The sequence below is a fragment of the Curcuma longa genome, chromosome 3 (assembly GCF_044706935.1).
Source record: "Curcuma longa cultivar G26 ecotype Majalengka, Jawa Barat chromosome 3, ITB_CL_G26_1.1, whole genome shotgun sequence".
Classification (NCBI taxonomy): Eukaryota; Viridiplantae; Streptophyta; class Magnoliopsida; order Zingiberales; family Zingiberaceae; genus Curcuma; species Curcuma longa.
In genome coordinates, this window is record NC_133863.1 from 13783426 (window position 1) to 13801333 (window position 17908).

The 17908-nt window shown below is 41.0% G+C and overlaps 2 protein-coding genes and 1 pseudogene across 2 annotated transcripts; 2 read left to right on the forward strand and 1 right to left on the reverse strand.

Annotated features, from left to right (window-relative positions):
- Positions 1-5355: 5355 nt before the first annotated feature.
- On the reverse strand, positions 5356-9517 carry LOC141823740 (uncharacterized; annotated as a pseudogene).
- Positions 9518-10391: 874 nt separating this feature from the next.
- LOC141824875 (polyphenol oxidase, chloroplastic-like) lies at positions 10392-12409 on the forward strand. Its single transcript, XM_074712210.1, has 2 exons — positions 10392-11080; positions 11158-12409. Exons 1-2 carry the CDS (start codon positions 10444-10446, stop codon positions 12276-12278), a joined length of 1758 nt encoding a protein of 585 aa, XP_074568311.1. The 5' UTR covers positions 10392-10443; the 3' UTR covers positions 12279-12409.
- Positions 12410-14285: 1876 nt separating this feature from the next.
- On the forward strand, positions 14286-16300 carry LOC141825103 (polyphenol oxidase, chloroplastic-like). The gene is made up of 2 exons (XM_074712494.1): positions 14286-14989; positions 15067-16300. Exons 1-2 carry the CDS (start codon positions 14356-14358, stop codon positions 16185-16187), a joined length of 1755 nt encoding a protein of 584 aa, XP_074568595.1. The 5' UTR covers positions 14286-14355; the 3' UTR covers positions 16188-16300.
- Positions 16301-17908: the final 1608 nt, after the last annotated feature.

Sequence of the window (17908 nt, forward strand, 5' to 3'; positions counted from 1 at the left end):
ATCACCTATTAATTATTTACTTGATTTTCAAGATATAATAGACTCTTCTAGAATGATAAACCATTCCACCATGACCATGAATTTTGAGTCACTAATATCTCTATCAAGTGACCAGAATGTTAACTCCCTAATCCAAAAGAGCGATGAATCCTCTATTGACTTAACACTATTCTCTTTACGCTTTGTCATATACTCAATAACCGTATGAATCATAATCCGATTAAAGACTACTTTTAACGACACCAAAATACATAACTCCATGCATAGAATAAATAAAGATCTCAAGTCAAAAAATCAGTTACACTAGTTCATAAGAGGATTGACCAATAATGCTTAATATGTAATCTCCTCTTGAGCGGGTCGTGTCCAGTGTACTTTTAAACTTGAGGCATCCCAAGTACAACTTGGATATCCATCCCTCGGTCTATCTCAACTTAGTCATACTCAGCATTGATCTAGATATCTATGCCCCCTCTAGATATTTATCTGATCAAAGACTATTTACATATTAATATAATAATTAATCCGTGGGACTTTATCATTAATCACATACGTACAGAAAAGTAAATGATTAACAATAAATACTTACTTTTATGAAATAATTATCCACAAATACATAAGAGTATCTTGACACATAGGTGCACTGATAACTGACTATTTGACCGGGTTCATCAGGATCATATTGGATTATTTTTTGTTAGATTTCATATTATAAATTGGATGTTTGGGCTAATTTCTTTATTTGGATGAATTTGTGATCTTTATTGTAATTTTTATTAATTTATGGAAATTTATGGATATTAATTGGTTGTAATTTATTTTGCAAGAATCTAAATGAAGATAACGAATTTTGGAGGGTTAAATTGAATAAAATCAATTTTGGTTCGAGTCTGGGTCAAGTCAGAGTCAAATTGGTTCAATCAGATTCGAAATCAACTTGGTCCACGCTGATGGTTCAGCTCGTGTGCAGTTTGAAGATCAATTCAAAGAAATCAGCTCAATCCAAGGTAAATTTGGGCTAAATCAGTTAAATGACTCAGCTCAAGTCCAACCCAAGCTCAATTCAAGCTCAAATTTAAGCAATGTGATTGAGCTGAACCAAGTCAATGTTTGAAAAAGGAGAGAAAGCCCAAATCAAATCCCAACCCACTATTCATCTGACCCACTTCATGTATCCAGCCCAAATTCAGATTTCTGGTTCAATTGTTGGTTCAGTTCAGCGAAAGCCACCGGTCCAATTCAAGCGCCGGTTCACTTCCAATTCCGCCGGTTTAGTAAAGCGCATAGGGTAAAAGCACTAGTTCACGCCGCAAAGCCAAAAGGGGGCCGAGGGGGCTCGAGATCGCAAGCTAGGGACTGTAGCGTTTTCTCGTTGCGACTTTTTCCTCTGTTTTCTTCTCTTCTTCCTCTTTTTCTTCATCGCCGGGCCTCCTCTACTCCCACTTCTCCCTCGATTTCCTGCCCCGAAGCTGAACAGCGGCGCCGGCAGCTTGAACGTCTCCTCGTCGCCGATCATCCGCTCTCCCCTCTGTCGTTGTTCTCTGTGAGTTGTGGGTGACTTCTCCAGCTGTGGATGGCCGCCGACAGCCCACTTCTTCCGCTCTCACAGAAGCTCCGAAGGCGGCTGGACATGGTCTGTGATTTTAGATGGGATTCCACACCGATCTCTGTCTGTGATTGTAGCAGAGAACCATCAGCCACCGTTTCAACCTCCGCCGTCACCGGAAGAGATAGGTAAGGTTTCTTGTATTTGGTTTCTTCTGATCTTTGTCTGTGATTTTAGCAGGGAAAGAGAGATTGTTGAATGATTCCAAGCTTGTCTTCTCCGACCGCATCTCCCGATCATCACCCCGGCGAGTTCATCTTCCCCGGCACAAGGTTGCCTTCCGGCTGTTGGCTTCATTCTGTGAAGAATCAGGGAATCCCCTAAACCCTAGCTTGTGATTCAATGCTATTAGTTTCTTTGTTTTGCTGTTTTGTTTGTGTTTCTTTCCTTCTTCCATTTTGTTCAACCGAAAACCCCCATTCTGTTCACTGTAAATAGAGTTTACATTGTAAATACATTCTTACACCTAATTGCAACCTTTGATTCTAACTCTAACTCCGTTAACTTAACCTAATTTTCTAACCTTTGTTTTGACCTTGTTTTCTAATTTAACTTCTTCTGTTCTTTGTGTTGCTCGATGCTGATGAATGCAGTAGCTTTGATTGAATTGGTTATGTGATGTTTGAATTAGCATGAATGAATCAAGAAACTCCAATTTGTTGTTCTCCTCTTTTGTTTGTTCTTGTTGTAGGGATGTTTGGACTTGAATACTGATGGATGTTGAGCTTGTAAGCTAGAGTTGAACTCATGTTGGTTATTGAACTTGTGTAATCAAAGATGTTGAGAGGATTGTGTGTTTGTTAATTGTAAAATGTGTTTAGCAGTGTGTTTTTGATGTTTGTTTGTGTTGGATGATACAATGTTGGTTTAGGATTGAAGGTAAATTTAGAGCTTGTATTGTCTGTTAAACCATGGTACATTACATTGAAATGGAGTTGTTTGGGAAAGGGTTGTGAACCGGTTACATGTATTGGGGTGTGGTCACTTGTGAATAGTTGTTGTAGAATTGATTTGTTATGAATAAGGTGTTTTGAAATTATGTTGTGTTGTATGCTTATGTACCTTAGTATGATGTATGTTAGGTTATTATTTGTTGTATGATGTGGGATTCATGTGCACATGTAGTATGTAGTTGTATGTAATCATATGATTCATGTTATATATTAACTTGTGATAATGAATAAAATTGTAGAAAATATTGTTGTTGTAAATGAACCATGTTTAGGTTAAGATTGTATGTTGTAGATTGTATAAATGCAAGTATGTTGTATGTATAATGTGTAACTAGGATGCATGAATCGTTTAAATTGTAAATGTTGTATATTTAGAATTCTTTATTTCATTGCAGATTTAATTGTAAATAAATAAAGTTGTATGTATTAGGTGAATAAAATACAATAAAACTCATAACCAGTCTAGAATAAACATCCAGTCATTGAGTCTGTGAGAGAGACGACCCAGACCTCTATGTACTATTTAAGACGATAATAAAGAGGTTTGGTAATAAATAAATAATTAATTTTGACGGGTGTGAGTGACAAATAAATAAAGGGAATAATGTAAATAATAATAATAAAATTCCCATACAAAAACACCGCATCATGCACACACTAACACCCACCTCCTCATGCGTAAGCCTCCATGCGCCGACTTTTTCTTTTTATATTCTCTTTCCTTTTCTATTTTTTCTTTTCAATTGTAGTTTAATTGTTTTCATCTTCTCAACAGCAGCTCTTTTTTCTTTTTTCCTCTTCTCAAAAGTAACCCTCCTCCTTTTATTTCTTTTGTTATTTTTCAGCCAACTAACAACCCTAATCTTTCTTCCTCTTCAATAAGGGCAACTCTTGTTTTATCTTTTTTTACCATTAATGGGGCTAACTGAGATCATCGAAAATGATGATACAACTTTCATGCTCTTTTCTGTTCATCATTGTAGTTGTTTGATTATTTCTTTTTCTTGTTCATTGGCCAATTCAAGCAAACCAACAATAATTTTTGCTTTCTATTTGATTTATTTTTTGATCTTTTAATTCACTTTATTTTTTTGCCTTCGGCCAAATACTAACAGTACTGGGAACGATAAGTCATCATAATAGTTTTCGAGCCCATGACAAAAATCCTCGACTTTTATTTTGTCCAATTTTTCTGTTCTTCGTCCTAATCTAGCAAACAAGTAGGCTTATTTTCTTTCTTTTCAATAAATCCAGCCACCTAATGATAATATTAAAAACGTGCTAAGTCTAGCAAACAAGTAGGTTTATCTTATTTCTTTTCAATAAATCCAGCCAACTAATGATAATATTAAAAACGTGCTAAGTCTAGCAAACAAGTAGGCTTAATTTCTTTCTTTTCAATCAATCCAGCCACCTAATGATAATATTAAAAACGTGCTTCCGCAGCCAACTATTCTTAATTAGTTTTTGCAAGACTAGCATGAGCAACACCATCGTCAAGCCAACTATTCTTAATTTTCATAAGCAAGACTGGAATTTCAACACCATCGTCAGAGTATTTTTCTCATTTCTTTAGCTAGCCAATAATAGTAAATAATGTTACTATTGTTCCCACTGTTCATTGCATCTAATAATGCTGCTATGTACTGTGATAAATTGGTCGAGTAAGGGTTTCACCAAAAAAAAAAAACTGACATTAGCGACGGAATATTCCGTCGCTAATATGGATTAATGATCGAATAGCGACGAATATTTTCCGTCATTATTTTCTTAGTCGTTGACATCACTTTAGCGACGGAATTACGATTTCGTCGTAAATTAACTACAGAATTTATAATTCCGTCGCTATTTTTAGCGACGACATATATATTCCGTCGCTTTTTTTAGCGACAGAAATATATATTTCCGTTGCTAAAAATAGCGACGGAATTACTATCCCGTCACTATATTTACGATGAAATTTTAATTCCATCGCTAAAAAGGCAAACGGAAATATTGTTCCGTCAGAGTTTTAACTAATTAACGACGGAATTCTAAATCTCATCGTTAAAATTAATGACGAATATTTAAATTCTGTCACAAAAAAAAGCAAACGGAAATACTGTTCCATTCTAGTTATAGCGATGGAATTATAATATTCCATCGCTAATTAGCGACGAAAAATTATAATTCTGTCGCTAATTAGCGACGAAAAATTATAATGTCATCTCTAATTAACGACGGAATATTATAATTTCGTCGCTAATTAGCGATGAAAAATTATAATTTTGTCGCTAATTAACGACGAAATATTATAATTTCGTCGCTAATTAATGACAGAAAATTATAATTTTGTCGTTAATATTCTTATTTTTTTAAATATTTTTTTATTTATCTAAATTCCCTGTTTACATTTCCATCAATAATATAAAACTATCACAAGCGATAGTTTAACAACACTACAACACAACAATCTAATCACAAAACAAACACAACAATTCCCTATTTACACGACAATTAGTTCTCAATCTCTTAAATAAATGCATTAACAACATCTGACAAACTAATTAAATCATAATAAAAATATAAATACCAAATATCTGAATACAATGATATTGTATCAAATGTTTAAATATAATAAAATCTAGAAAAAATATCTAAACTAATCGAGCCAAAATATCTAATGCGACAAAAAAATACAATAAGATAGGTTAGTAATAAATCAATGATATGTATTTATTTTGAAAATACATGTTTACAAGTCATAATTTAAAAAAAAAAAGAAAATATACAAATGTTAACATACCTCGCAAGCAGCTACTGATCAGGGTCATTAGGATCCTGAGTCTCCTCTGAGGTCCAACCATGTGGGCGCTGCGGCGTCACACTCATGCCATCCATGAAGGCCTGCATCTGTTGCGCAATCTGCTCGTATCACAACTGGACTTCGCGAGACTCTTGAAATTGTGCCTCTAATGTGGAGAGTCGATTCTTTAATTTTTGATTTTCTTATTTTAGGACTTCTACCGTAGAAGATGATCCGTTAGGATGACCCTTAGCTCTAGGGGTCATCACACGATCATATACGACTCTCGCCTGGGACCCTAGACCGTAGAGGGTTGAGCACTTCTTCCTCCCACCGACCACATCATAATATATCTCATTTAACTGGTCGGTTGAGAGAGTCTGCATCTCACCTCCCTCTCTATCAGGCTGAGACGTCTGTGCAACTCTAGCAGACATTTCAGCCTGTTTAAAAATAAATTAATATAAAATATAGAATTAGAAAAAATAATCACTATACTGAATTGTTAAATAAATTTAAAATTTAAAATCTTACGTCTAATGCCTGCGAGCGAGGATCGATAAATGTGTCATCCTTGGACTTATGTGTCTTAGTAAAAATCTCCCAACAAGTAGGAGGTCGCTGTAACTCATGCTCCTGAAGATTAAAAAATACAATTAAATCAAAATCAAATCATTGCTAATTAAATAATTCTAATATAAATATATTAATTGTAAACTCACCAAGTCCAAGGTATGCTCGACAATGGAATGAGATCCAGCTGTATGCTTTGTGGATCCAGTGCTATAGTCAGTCAACTCGGTATTTCTGTTGGCTCGAGCTATCGTTGAATTTGACTGCCATCTTTATGCAGCCCAGATGGCTTGCCATGCATCCCAAATCTCAACTGGGATGAAAGATGGTCTGACACCTTTTTTCTGCATTTATAGAGCAGATCTTTGTACAGTTTGACACAAGCATTATTCCAGGATTCTTTAAATTATATTCATGCTCGTGCCTGGCTCCCAGGTATACTTTTTCTGTAAAAAAAATTTATTTAATTAGTATAAATAAATACAACTTCATTGTTGATTAAAATGACTTATCAAAAACTCCTGGTAGTAAAAGTCTCGCATGTCCTCGTCGACATGCCTCCAAGTATAACCTGAAAGATATACTCTCTCGTGAAACTTATTAGATATGTAGGCTGCAACTCGGTGACCCTTTGGAGTAAAACTACATTATAAAACATATAAATATTAGACAAATATCATAAAAAATTTTATGAATTAAAAAGTACTAATAACACCAATACTTACCACCCTCCAACAACTCGCAAAACAATCTGACCACCGGGTGCTGTTGCCTGGTCGGACATATCTATATCTGCAAAATAACATTATAACACATACACATTCGAAATAAAAATGAAATCGTTAGTGAAAATTAAAAGAAAGGTTCATTTTTAAGATAAAAATTGATGCAGTTACTACCTGTTGTGATTGGGTCAACCCTTAATTCTTTTCTACCCTTATAAACATTGTAATACATTAAAAATTTTCAATTGTAATAGACAAAACAGGACAGTAAATAATAAAGAAACATACTGCATAAAATGAAGAAGCATCAAGAATGGTGCTGTGGTTGATCTTACATGAAGTTCTAAACCACATTCTCATTCATCAACAATAGGGTTGCCTACATATTTTTAGCACTCATTTATCCTCATCACTACTTTCAGTTGATGACAAAAGGAAGAAATCCATGAAGAAAAAGTTTGGACAGTCAAATATAATGGAAATAGGAGAAGCTATCCAATTCTTGGTGGTCGGCTTCATTTTGTGAAGTTTGAGACAGGGAAACTGAATGAATGCCTTGACTTTATTTCTTCCAAACAACTTCATCACGGTGGTATATATATGTTAACTAACAGCTCTATAGATGAAATTGGCAAATGAGCTCTGGGCCAATCTCATTTACTCAAAAAAGGTGAAATCCGTCACCTTAGCGGCCCACACGATCGGTCCCACGACCATTTGTGAGGAGGTAAATCGAGAAACTGCAGTTGGTCACGACGCAGGAGGGTATTGCGCGCCTGGCTTCACCAAGATTCGAACCCTTGTCCTCTTCTACAAGTCTGCTACGTCGTAACCAACTCAGCTATGCCTCAGGGCACCAATTATAGAAGGTTGTGCAAGATTATCTTGCCAAAATTATCTTGTCAAAATTATCTTCACCAAATTATCTTGCCAAAATTTGGCTGACAAATACAATTGTTCTGTGCCAAAAGACACTGGACCTACACCTACTAAATTGACTAAATCAAAGTTGGCCAACTGTCACCAAGGTAATATGGCCCAGTACTAGTGTTTGATTGTCAAGCAATCCATAACAATGAAACACCCACCTTATTTCATTAATTGATGGATTTTTGTTAGATTGGATATCATTTAATTTATTCGATAGTAACCGATATTGAAGAGCAATTTAGAGTATATCGAGATGGTGAGATTTATATTCAATAGTAACAAATGTTGAATGTTGCCTTCCGAGACGATGGAAGGTAGGTGACTCATGGAATGAGAAAGAGGAGAAAAGCAAGATACCGCGATCAAAGCAAGTATTCCTATCAACTCTAATTCAAATCCTCCCTAGCTATACTTCTTGAATCCGTCCTTAGTTATCGAGTATTCGACTGATGTTGCATCATCTGTTGATTATTATATGGATAGTCGACTGCACAATTTTTGAATTTAGTGCGCTTGATTTGTGGATGTTAGTATCAACTACGCCACTCGATTATAAATCTCTTCGAGCCGTCGCAACTCACAAATCTAGACTAATCAATTGATCATAACGCATTAATCAACTATTATAGTTCAATTTAATCGAATTATAAATTTCATAACTGAGATTGAAACCCAATAAACTGAAATAATCTAGATTTTTTTTTCAAAAAAAATTAAATTAATCAAATTGAATTTTTAAATTAAACCGGTTCAATTAGTTATTTCGATCGATTTAATTGATATTTTACTCACCACTATTTATCAGGGCTGCAAGTAAATAAAAGAAAAATAATTATATCAAATATAAACAAGAATGAACACTCGCTATGGATGGGGACAAGTGACCAAGACCAGTTAATTAATTTACGAAAATGTACGGAGATAAAAAAAATCTTTTGCTGATCTGGAGCATATCTAGATATTTGGCTTTCAAAAGATCTTTCATTAAAAAACAAGAGTGAATGTACCACACGCAACCCTAACTGTAATTCCACGTGATTTTTATGAAGGACCATGTGCACTTCATGCTAAATATACATAAATATAAATATATTAATTGATTTGCTGCGCGACGGTTTCCTACGCGCACGTCCGTGACATCGTGATCGTGAAAATTTGACCGTCCAAATTGGGAACGCATAGTGTTTTCTTCCGCCGACCCGCCACCGTCGCGTCGTCGTCCGGCCACCGCTGACCGCCGGACCGGGCCCGATCGACGGCCAACTCACCGGCGCACCGGCCGACACCGGATTCTGGCTAGATCCGACGGTCTTTCCTCCGCCGATCTTCGACAGCGATTTGGCTAGAAATCGGCCGCGATTTGGCCCACAGTGGTCGCGTGCCACTAGCGGCGATTTCCTGCCGAATTCGGCCGGATTCCGGCCACAATGCGGCCGGAATCCGGTGGCAGGCGGTGCGCCGGCGAGTTGGCCATCGATCGGGCTCGGTCCGACGGCTGGCGGTGGCCGGACGGCGATGCGGCGGCGGGAACAATGACTGGGGGTCAGGGTGTCGCGTATGGGTCGCGTAGGAAACCGTCGGGCAGCAGAGAAAATTCGTATATATATATATCCCTACAATGATCTTGATGCGGAGAGTCAAGACAGATGATGTGACTCTTCTGTAAGTTTTTTCAAGATCAAAGTTAGAACTGAGGTTTTGCCTACGGCCTTTGTCTCGTTTCGGCTTGCGGTGTTCACCTCGTCTCAGCCTGTCATTGCCACTCTCGTCTCGTCTCTTGACGTCTCGGTAAACAACCCCCTCGGCAAAGGAGGACTCTCATCTCGTCGCCAGACGTCTCGACAAGCAGTCCCTCTCGGCAAAAGAGGACTCTCGTCTCGCCTACTGACATCTCGGTAAACAGTCCCTCTCGGCAATGGATGACTCTCATCTCGCCTCTCGACATCTCGGGAAACATCCCCTCTCGGCAAAGGAGGATTCTCGTCTCATCTCCTGACGTCTCGACGAACAGCCCCTCTCAGTAGATAAGACTCTCGTCTAGGCCTTCGCCGATTAACCCTACTTCGGTTGCTTTCTCTGAGTCAACCTCACTTCCACATACGAACCCGACAACTCCACCTCAGTTAGGCTAGGCCTTAGCCTCAACTATGACTCCCTGACACTAGCTAGCTTTAGGCGTTGCTGTTGTAAGAAGGATGTGTCAGCAGGTAGCATAAGCATGGTTCCTCCTAACACCGGTCCTTTCTGCGCCACCGCATTAAATGCGCTTCAAGCCATTATACGTGGCCTCTTCCTCTAATCTCGTAGTCTGCACGCACTACCAAAAGGAAGATATAGGAGATCAGACTCGATCTTTGCCTACGCGTCTCCCATACGCATACAACTAAAAATAGAGGAGACAGAATAAAGGTCCTTTCGGTAACTCTGTAGGGGCCCGAGGCGTACAGTAGCCGACTTTACGTATGAAACCCTAAGGTTGATTATAAAAGGAGTAACTCACCACCATGTAAGGGGTCCGCTTTCTGAAACTCTCTCACTACTTTTCTTACTTGTTCTTGATCTCTTGCTTCTCATCGGAATCCTAACTTAAGTGTTGGAGTGGCTTATCGGGACTTCCCGGCGTCAGTCTAACCTCTTTTGTTAGTACATTTCAGGTGGATCCTGGTACTCGATCTCGAAAGGAATCCCTCATCCGGCCCGATCGGAGAATTGTCTTCGTCGAACGGTTCATATTGACTGATGACTTGACCATCGACGGTATTTAACCGGAACATATCTCAACTCGTCTTGCAAAATCTTATATATATATATACGTGTATGTGATTCATTGAGATATCAAACAATCTAGTGCTAGTTCATATTGATTTGAATATGATCATGGCTAGCCTTGTTTGCAATATTCCTCATACAACCACCATGAGCAACTCCTTTGCATGCGCCTTCCCTGCCAAAAGCAAAAGCCCTTCTTTCATAATTAGGCGACGTCGCTGTTCCAAGATCGCATGCAAATCTAGCGATGATGAGCGCGAGCCCACGCTCGACCGCCGCGACGTCCTCGTCGGCCTCTGCGGCGCCGCCGCAGCCGTCGGCGGACTTGGGGTAGGCAGCAAACCGGCCTTCGGCAGCCCGATCGCGCCGCCGGATCTCTCCAAGTGCGGGCCCGCCGACCTGCCTGGGGGCGCCCCGGTGGTCAACTGCTGCCCTCCCTACTCCGGGACCATAAAGGACTTCAAGCTCCCGCCGCAGTCGTCGCCCCTCCGCGTCCGCCCCGCCGCTCACCTGGTCGACGCCGACGGCCTGGCCAAGTACACCAGGGCCGTCGAGCTCATGAAGGCGCTGCCGGCCGACGACCCGCGTAGCTTCACGCAGCAGGCCAACGTCCACTGCGCTTACTGTGACGGCGCCTACGACCAGATCGGCTTCCCCAACCTGGAGATCCAAGTCCACGACTCCTGGCTCTTCTTTCCGTGGCACCGCTACTACCTCCACTTCCAGGAGAGGATCCTTGGTACTCCTATTTATTCGATGATTAATCTTCTCAATTCTCATAGATTAATTTCATACTGTTTTTGATTCGATTCGCAGGGAAACTCATCGGCGACGAGACCTTCGCTCTTCCCTTCTGGAACTGGGACGCGCCGGGCGGCATCCGGATGCCCTCCATCTACACTGAAACGTCTTCCTCGCTCTACGACAAGTTACGCGAAGCCCAGCACCAGCCGCCCGCCCTCCTCGACCTCGACTTCGACGGGAACGACCCTGGCTTGCCCTACGACGAGCAAGTCGACCACAACCTCAAGATCATGTACCGCCAGGTGGTCTCCGGCGCCAAGACGCCGTTGCTGTTCATGGGCTCGCCGTACCGGGCCGGCGACCAGGCCCACCCGGGCGCTGGGACGCTGGAGAACGTCCCGCACGGTTCGATACACTTCTGGACCGGCGACTCGACGCAGCTGAACAGGGAGAACATGGGCAATTTCTACTCGGCGGCACGGGACCCCATCTTCTTCGCTCACCACGCAAACGTCGACCGAATGTGGTACCTGTGGAAGAAGCTCGACGACCGGCACCGCGACTTCGACGACAAGGACTGGCTCGACGCCAGCTTCCTCTTCTACGACGAGAACGCGGACCTTGTCCGCGTCACGGTGAAGGACTGCCTAAACACGGAGCTGCTGCGGTACACGTACCAGGACGTGGAGATCCCATGGCTGGAGTCGCGGCCGACGCCGGCAAAGAGAGCTGCCGCGGCACCGCAGCGACTGAGGAGACCCAGAGCTTCTACCGTGGAGGCGTCGAGGTTCCCGGTGGTGCTTAATTCTCCGGTGAGCTTCACGGTGAAGCGGCCGAAAGTGTCGAGGAGCAGGGCGGAGAAGGTGGAGGAGGAGGAAGTGCTGGTGGTGGAGGGCATCGAGTACGACCGCGACTTCTTCATCAAGTTCGACGTGTTCGTGAACGCGCTCGAGGGGACGGAGGGGCTGACTCCCAGCGAGAGTGAGTTCGCCGGAAGCTTCGTGAACGTCCCGCACAAGCACAAGCACCGGAAGAACGAGAAGAAGCTGAGGACGGCGCTTCGCCTCGGGATCACGGACCTGCTGGAGGACATCGGAGCGGAGGACGACGAGAGCGTGCTGGTGACACTCGTGCCGAGGGCCGGGAAGGGGAAGGAGTCGGTGGCTGGCATCAGAATTGACTTCTCAAAGTGAAAAACCACCACAAGCCGCAATCAATCAGTCAATCAAAGGTCGGTCGTCGCATGTATAATATAATGAAGATCATATAATCGCCTACAATATATATTATCAATAAAGATTGCGGCATCCTAGGTTTTATGTAACTACCTGTGGTCGCCTTTTCCTTAATATATTAATCAGCGTTCTACGTACTCGAAGCAAATGATGGTCTGTCTGTTTGGAGATGAAGGAGGTTGTTTGATTTTAAGTTGTATTTTTTTAATGAAAAATTGAGGTTGAAAATATGTAAATATATAGTTGGGGTTGAGAAAAGGTTGAGAAAATATAAATGTAAATGGAGTGTTTGGTGAATATGAGGTTGAGTTGTATTTTGGATGTCCATTTACTTATTTATCCTTACTAAAAAAATTAAAAAATCCTTATATATTTTTCACAAGGGTAGATGTGTAATTTAAACTTTCAGGTTGGCGGCCAGAGGTCCTTTTTGCCAACCTTCAATTTCCAGTTACCCCAATCCCATATGTACATTCATCATCTAAACCCAAACACTCATCATCTGTCCATTGCACAAATTTCGAGAACTCAATGGAACATTTACATCTGGAAAACTTTAAACCAAACACCCCCTAATTATATATATTACTGAACAAAATCACAGTTAATAAGGAACATTATTTAATTTGCCAAAATTAAACTCTGCACAGGCAGCTTGGATAAAATTAGTTTTGCAAAATTAAACGCTGAGCACAAAATGAGAAGAGTCATTTACTAAAGTTTTGATTTCAGACAGAGTGTGCCATTCACTGCGTTCCGTATCGTAAGAAACAACTCACCGACAGATAAAGCCAAGACAAAAAAGAAATAAATAACTTTTTTAATTTGGGATCAGATCAAACAACATTAAAATTATTTATCATATTTACTATTAAAACAAAACGAGCTAGAATGTAATTTTATTCTGATACCACTTTCATAGTATTCCGACGAAAAAGAGTCAAAAAAAAATATATTTGATATCGGCAACATAAATGAAGAATAGATAAAATAGTGAAGAATTAATGTATTTCTTATTGTGGATGAATTAAAACTTGATTACAATTATAGGTTATATATATATTTTATATAGCAGTATGAAAAATTAATTTGATTTTAAAATCATCCTATGAATTCTAAAATTATGCATCAAGATCTAATCTTAGCCAATCATTTATTCAAAACATATCCATATTAACTAAGGACATACACTATCTTAATTTTGATTTGATTTATTAAAATCAAATAAACTAAACCAATCTAAAATCGATTAATTGGATCGTTTATCACAGAGCCACGTGGGCTCTATAAATTTTATTAAGATTGATTTTTTAATAAAATAAATAAATGAATTGAACTATAGAATAGGAAATGAAAGATGTTGAATTAAAATAGAATTGATATTGAACAAAATTCATTTAGTAGGGGCAAAGATAAGGATATATTAGTTTACATCGAATTGATTTGGAACTAATTTGATTATGACCGAATAAGTTTAATTAGATTCAATTAGTTAAATCTATTCAAAATGAATTAAGAAAATATTTAAGAAAATATATCCTCTCATCTCTTTTCTTTTTATTTTTCTTCCACGTCTCAGCTTCGCTCCCACCGTCTTATGCGTAAGTCTCCACGTGCTGACTTCTTCTTCTTAATTATCTTCTCTTTCCTTTTCTATTTTTAATTTCTTTCCAACCATAGTTAAGTTGTTTTTCTCTTCTCCTTCTTTCACAGTTCTTTTTTCTTTTTCCTCTTCTCAAAAGTAACCCTCTTCTACTATTCCTTTTGTTAATTTTCAGCCAACTAACAATAACCCTAGTCCTTCCTCCTCTTTAATAAGAGCAACTCTTATTTTATCTTTTTTTTTTTTTTTATCATCGGAGCTAGCTAAGACTGTCAAAAAAGATGATACCACTTTAATGCTCTTTTCCTTTCATCATTGTAGTTGTTTGATTATTTCTTTTTCTTTTTGCAAAATCTTATATATATATACGTGTATGTGATTCATTAAGATATCAAATAATTTAGTGCTAGTTCATATTGATTTGAATATCATATGGCTAGCCTTGTTCCATGCAATCTTCCTCATACAACCACCATTAGCAACTCCTTTGCATGCGCCTTCCCTCCCAAAAGCAGAAGCCCTTCTTTCATAATTGGGCGACGTCGATGTTCCAAGATCGCATGCAAATCTAGCGATGATGAGCGTGAGCCCACGCTCGACCGCCGCGACGTCCTCGTCGGCCTCTGCGGCGCCGCCGCAGCCGTCGGCGGACTTGGGGTCGGCAGCAAACCGGCCTTCGGCAGCCCGATCGCGCCGCCGGATCTCTCCAAGTGCGGGCCCGCCGACCTGCCTAACGGCGTCCCGGTGGTCGACTGCTGCCCTCCCTACTCCGGGACCATAAAGGACTTCAAGCTCCCGCCGCGGTCGTCGCCCCTCCGCGTCCGCCCCGCCGCTCACCTGGTCAAGGCCGACTACCTGGCCAAGTACACCAAGGCCGTCGAGCTCATGAGGGCGCTGCCGGCCGACGACCCGCGTAACTTCACGCAGCAGGCCAACGTCCACTGCGCTTACTGTGACGGCGCCTACGACCAGATCGGCTTCCCCGACCTGGAGATCCAAGTTCACAACTCCTGGCTCTTCTTGCCGTGGCACCGCTTCTACCTCTACTTCCACGAGAGGATCCTTGGTACTCCTATTTATTCGATGATTAATCTTCTCAATTCTCATAGATTAATTTCATAATGTTTTTGATTCGATTCGCAGGGAAACTCATCGGCGACGAGACCTTCGCTCTTCCCTTCTGGAACTGGGACGCGCCGGGCGGCATCCAGCTGCCCTCCATCTACACTAAAACGTCTTCCTCGCTCTACGACAAGTTACGCGAAGCCCGGCACCAGCCGCCCGCCCTCATCGACCTCGACTACAACGGGGTCGACCCTGGCTTGCCCTACGAGACGCAAGTCGACAACAACCTCAAGACCATGTACCGCCAGGTGATCTCCGGCGCCAAGACGCCGTCGCTATTCATGGGCAAGTCGTACCGCGCCGGGGACCAGCCCAACCCGGGCGGTGGGACGCTGGAGAACATCCCGCACGGTCCGGTGCACTTCTGGACCGGCGACTCGACGCAGCCGAACTTTGAGAACATGGGCAATTTCTACTCAGCGGCACGGGACCCCATCTTCTTCGCTCACCACGCAAACGTCGACCGAATGTGGTACCTGTGGAAGAAGCTCGACGACCGACACCGCGACTTCGACGACAAGGACTGGCTCGACGCCAGCTTCCTCTTCTACGACGAGAACGCGGACCTTGTCCGCGTCACGGTGAAGGACTGCCTAAACACGGAGCTGCTGCGGTACACGTACCAGGACGTGGAGATCCCATGGCTGAAGTCGCGGCCGACGCCAGCAAAGCGAGCGGCCGCGGCACCGCAGCGGCTGAGGAGACCGAGCGCTTCTACCGTGGAGGCGACGAGGTTCCCGGTGGTGCTTAATTCTCCGGTGAGCTTCACGGTGAAGCGGCCGAAAGTGTCGAGGAGCGGGGCGGAGAAGGAGGAGGAGGAGGAAGTGCTGGTGGTGGAGGGCATCGAGTACGACCGCGACTTCTTCATCAAGTTCGACGTGTTCGTGAACGCGCTCGAGGGGACGGAGGGGCTGACTCCCGGCGAAAGTGAGTTCGCCGGAAGCTTCGTGAACGTGCCGCACAAGCACAAGCACCGGAAGAACGAGAAGAAGCTGAGGACGGGGCTTCGCCTCGGGATCACGGACCTGCTGGAGGACATCGGAGCGGAGGACGACGAGAGCGTGCTGGTGACGATCGTGCCGAGGGCCGGGAAGGGGAAGGCGTCGGTGGCTGGCATCAGAATTGACTTCTCAACGTGAAAAACCACCACAAGCCGCAATCAATCAGTCAATCAAAGGTCGTCGCATGTATAATTAAGATCGTATAATCGCCTACAATATTATCAATAAAGATTGTTGCATCCTAGTTTTTATGTAAGTACCTGTGATAGCCTTTTCCTTAATATATGAACTTTAAAAGTGTACAATAGTCTTAAATCATGGGTCATTTCATTTATGAAGAAATTATAATCGAAAAATTAAATGATCACGAAAAGGAAGATATATTCAAATTCTTATCCTTTTCTACAACTCTATTTAACCAATTCATTACTCAGTTATACGTCCTCTCGAACCAAATGATGGTCTGTCTGTTTGGAGATTAATATATATCACTGAACAAAATCACAGTTAATAAGGAACATTTAATTTGCCAAAATTAAACTCTGCACAGGCAGCTTGGATAAAATTAGTTTTGCAAAATTAAACTCTGAGCACAAAATGCGAAGAGCCATTTACTAAAGTTTTGATTTCTGAGCTTCACTTAGCTTTCATTGTACATGAAAGTTAAGATTTCATACAGTGTGGCATTCACTGCGTTCCGTATCGTAACAAACAACTCACCGACAAATAAAGCCAAGACAAAAAGAAATAATAAATAGCTTTTGATTACTTTTCCTGTTATGAATAATATAATCAATGATTTGGAAAGATGAGAAAGTTCAATAGTATGAATTGCGTGCATTGCCATTGGCTCAGTGAGCCAAAGTCGTGCCTTGCAGTTGAAGTAGAATTAAACAAGCCATATATTGGAATCAAAACAAAATAAGAAAGTTCACCGGAAAAGTCAAACATGACTATTCCTCCGTCAACTTGCAAGACTTGTATTCATCATGTGAGTGGTTTTTCAGATTTTTTTTTAATTAAAAAATGCAACTAGTTACATGTCGATATCTCAGCAATTTAAATGAAGAAGAGATAAAAAAAACACTCGATATCAACAACTTAAATGAATGAAAAAGAGATAAAATAATGAATAATTAATGTATTTTTTACTATAAATAAATGAAAACTTAATTACAATCATAGTTATATATCCTCTCATCTCTTTTCCACGTACTCACCTTCGTTCCCACCGTCTTATGCGTAAGTCTCCACACGTTGACTTCTTCTTCTTATCTTCTCTTTCCTTTTTTATTTTTTCTTTCCAACCGTAGTTTAGTTATTTTTTTCTTCTCCTTCTCTGACAGCTCTTTTTACTTTTTCTTCTTCTCAATAGTAACCCTCCTTCTATTCCCTTTGTTATTTTTCAACCAACTAACAACAATCCTAGTTCTTCCTCTCAATAGCAACTCTTATTTTATCTTTTTTTATTATCGGAGCTAGCTCAGACCGAAAAAGATATACCACTTTCATGCTCTTTTCTTTTTTATCATTGTAGTTGTTTGATTATTTCTTTTTCTTTTTTAGTGGTCAGTTCAAGCAAACCAACAATAACTTTTGCTTCCAATTTGATTTATTTTTTGATTTTTTAGTTTACTTTAATTTTCGCCCTGGGCCAAATGCCAGTAGTGGAAACAACAAGTCATCATAATATTCAAGCCCATAACAAGAAGCCTTGACTTTTATTTTGTCTAATTTTTTTGTCCTTTAATTTGTCCTAAGTCTAGCAAACAAGTAGGTTTATTTTCTTTCTTTTCAATAAATCCAGCCACCTAATGATAATAGTAAAAACGTGCTTCCGCAGCCAACTATTCTTAATT